Consider the following 2643-nt stretch of genomic DNA (forward strand, 5'->3'; position numbering starts at 1 on the left):
CGCGGGCTCCGCTGACCGGACGGTGCCGGCCCACCCGACCCGGGCTGGGGTCCGTGTCCTCAGGTCCCCTCTGTCCCCAGGCTGGTCCTGCACCTTGGGGGTGGCGGCTTCCTGGCGTTCTATAACTGCCGGCTGTGCTGGTGCGGCGCCCCGCTGGCCCGCCCCTGCGCCGACATCCTGTCCGCGGACTTCCACCGAGGACGGGCCCTGGCGGCGCTGGGCCAGGCGCGGCCCGTCTGCCACACGCTGTTGGACCAGAGGCACTTCGCGGGCGCAGGTGGGTGCGGCGGGCTCGCGGCGGGCGAGAGGAAGCGGCACCCGGCGTGCGGCAGGGCGGCGCCCCGGCCCGGCCCTCGGTGCGGGAGCAGGGAGGCAGCAGCCGGTGGGCCGGCCTTCCCACAGCCGCCTGCCTCCCCACCTCTCTGAGGGGGCCCCCACGGCTGGGGGGCCTCCTGGGGGCCTCGCGCCCTTCGGCTTCCACCGCCTTTGTAAACTGAGGGGAACACAAGCCCCACTGCGCTGCCCGGCGGCACTCACCCCTTCCCTGCCGGCCGGCCGCGTGGAGCTGCGGCTCCCCTGGGGCAGGGCCACGGGGCCTCTCCTGGGCCCCAAAGCCTGCACTCAGGCCCCGCTCAGTCTGCCCTGGAGCCCCGTGCACCCAGGGCCCAGGAGCCACCTGCCGGTGCCCGGCCCGGCCCCGTGCCCCATCTGGGCCAGAGGAGTCACCCCATTCCAGGCGGTGCTGCCTTGTGGCGGCCGGCAGGCTCGCCCCGCGGGACGGGCGGAGGCTCGGATGGCGCCTGCACTTCTCTGTGGGCCTGGGAGTCGGCCCTGGAGCCAGAGGTGCGCACGGTCAGGCCTGTGCCCTGGGCAGCCCCCGCTGCGCAGTGACGGTGACGGCAGGCGGCTCTGGGGCTCCAGCGGCCGCCCCCTCCCCCGCCCCTGGCAGCTCCCCCTCCATGGTCCTCCCTTGGCCAGAGCGTGTCCGACAGGGGGTGCTGCTCGCACCTCCAGAGAGCAGGGCAGTGAGCAGGGGCTTCTGCTCCGCGCCCGCGCCTGGCCCTGGACCTGTCCTGTGCCCCGCGTGCCTGTGCTCGCTGCAGCTCCGTGGGCACGAGAAGGCCTGGAAGAGGCTCCCATCACTGTGGCCGGAGAGCATGGTGGCTCAGCCAGGAGGGTCTGGGCTGGCCTCCTACAGAGTGGGGCGGGGGTGGACGCGTCCTTCCCCGCCCAGCGTAGGCTCGCGCCTTCTGCCGGGGTCCGCCAGGCCCTGGGCCCTCTCGGCCTCCGCCGCAGGCGTGTGGATTCTCATTTCCTGCTCGTGGAAACCAGGCCCACGCCAGCCCGAGTCAGCTCAGCGCCGCCGGAGCCGTGCAGCGCAGATTGGGGTGACCCGGGGCTCGGGGCGACGCTCAGCTGTCAGAGTCCATTTGGCTGACCTCTGCGTGGCGAACGCCAGCCCGAGTCTCGACGAGCGTTGCCAAACCATGGTGGTTTGGGCCCCCGCCTTGCTGGGCCCAGCTGCCCACGCCCCGCTGCCCTCAGGCCTGCGCCTCCGGCTGACCGCTGCACCTTGCTCTCTTCCAGGGAACATCATTAAGAACGAGGCCCTGTACAGGGCTGGCGTCCACCCTCTTGCCCTGGGCTCGCTCCTCCAGCCTCTGCAGCGCCAGGCGCTGCTGGACCACGTGCTGCGCTTCAGCGCCGACTGGCTGCAGGGCAAGTGCCAGGGCCGGAGGCAGCCCACGCAGGTCTACCAGAAAGAGCAGTGCCCCGGGGGGCACCGGGTCTGCAAGGGGGCCTTCGGGCCGCCCGGGGGCCTCCAGAGGCTGACCTGGTGGTGCCCCCAGTGCCAGCCCCACGTGCCCGCCCAGCAGCCCGAGGCCCTCGGGCCCCCCGCACCACCCCCGGCCCCGGGGGTCCGTGGTGCCGGGGGGCAGGGGGTGTGAGCAGGGGTGTCGGAGGTGGGGGTGGGGTCAGGGTTCCGGGGTGTCAGTCCGCTGATAAACGTGGAGATTCTGCAGCCTGTTCTCTCGCTTGGTTAATGACCTAGCGCGGGAGGGTCCTCCCAGCCGACGGTGGGCCGTGAGCGGAGCCCCGCTGGCCAGCGGTGCCCAGGCTTGCCGCGAGGGTCCGTGCTGACACGGAGGGCTGGTCAGAGGCCAGCGCGCTTCCCAGGGGCCAGAGCTGACCGCCTGCTCGGACGGGGGGCTTTGGGAGAGCGTCCCGGTGGTGTGTTCCGTGACTGGTCAACACGGAGCCGGCAGAGCGGGCGGCAAGCTGCAGTGTAAAGCAGGGTCAGCGGCGACCCAGGGCAGGCAGGTGGGGAGGCCTCAGCCAAGGGGCGGCCGTGGGGAGTTCGCTGTGATCTGGGGGTCCAGGTGGCGTTGGGGCAGGGGGCCTGTGCGAGGTTGACCTTCGTGGTCAGAGCGGCCGCACCAGCGACTCCTGTGACCTGGTCAGCGCCTTGAACCAGGTCAAGAGTTTTCTTCAGGGCATCGTGGGTGGCCTGCCTGCCACCTTCGGGAACGGGAGGCGGAGCCTGGACAGGCCCGGGCAGCCTTGACCTGCTTAGGCTGGCCCCCGCGCTCCCAGCTGGGGCAGCTTTGGCCCTTCCCTGGCGTGCCTGACCTGCCCGCGCCC

At 72.7% G+C, this 2643-nt stretch overlaps 1 protein-coding gene across 1 annotated transcript in view; it reads left to right on the forward strand.

Moving 5' to 3' along the window:
* Positions 1-2566, forward strand: part of NEIL2 (nei endonuclease VIII-like 2 (E. coli)) — a 5303-nt gene extending 2737 nt beyond the window's left edge. The window contains exons 3-5 of the mRNA XM_004682546.1: positions 81-277; positions 1588-1926; positions 2382-2566. Coding sequence (XP_004682603.1) covers positions 81-277; positions 1588-1926; positions 2382-2566 — 721 coding nt within the window. The remainder of the gene's footprint in view (positions 1-80; positions 278-1587; positions 1927-2381) is intronic.
* The last annotated feature ends 77 nt before the right edge of the window (positions 2567-2643 follow it).

This window comes from Condylura cristata, unplaced genomic scaffold (assembly GCF_000260355.1).
Source record: "Condylura cristata isolate star-nosed mole 26May11 unplaced genomic scaffold, ConCri1.0 scaffold00014, whole genome shotgun sequence".
Taxonomy (NCBI): Eukaryota; Metazoa; Chordata; class Mammalia; order Eulipotyphla; family Talpidae; genus Condylura; species Condylura cristata.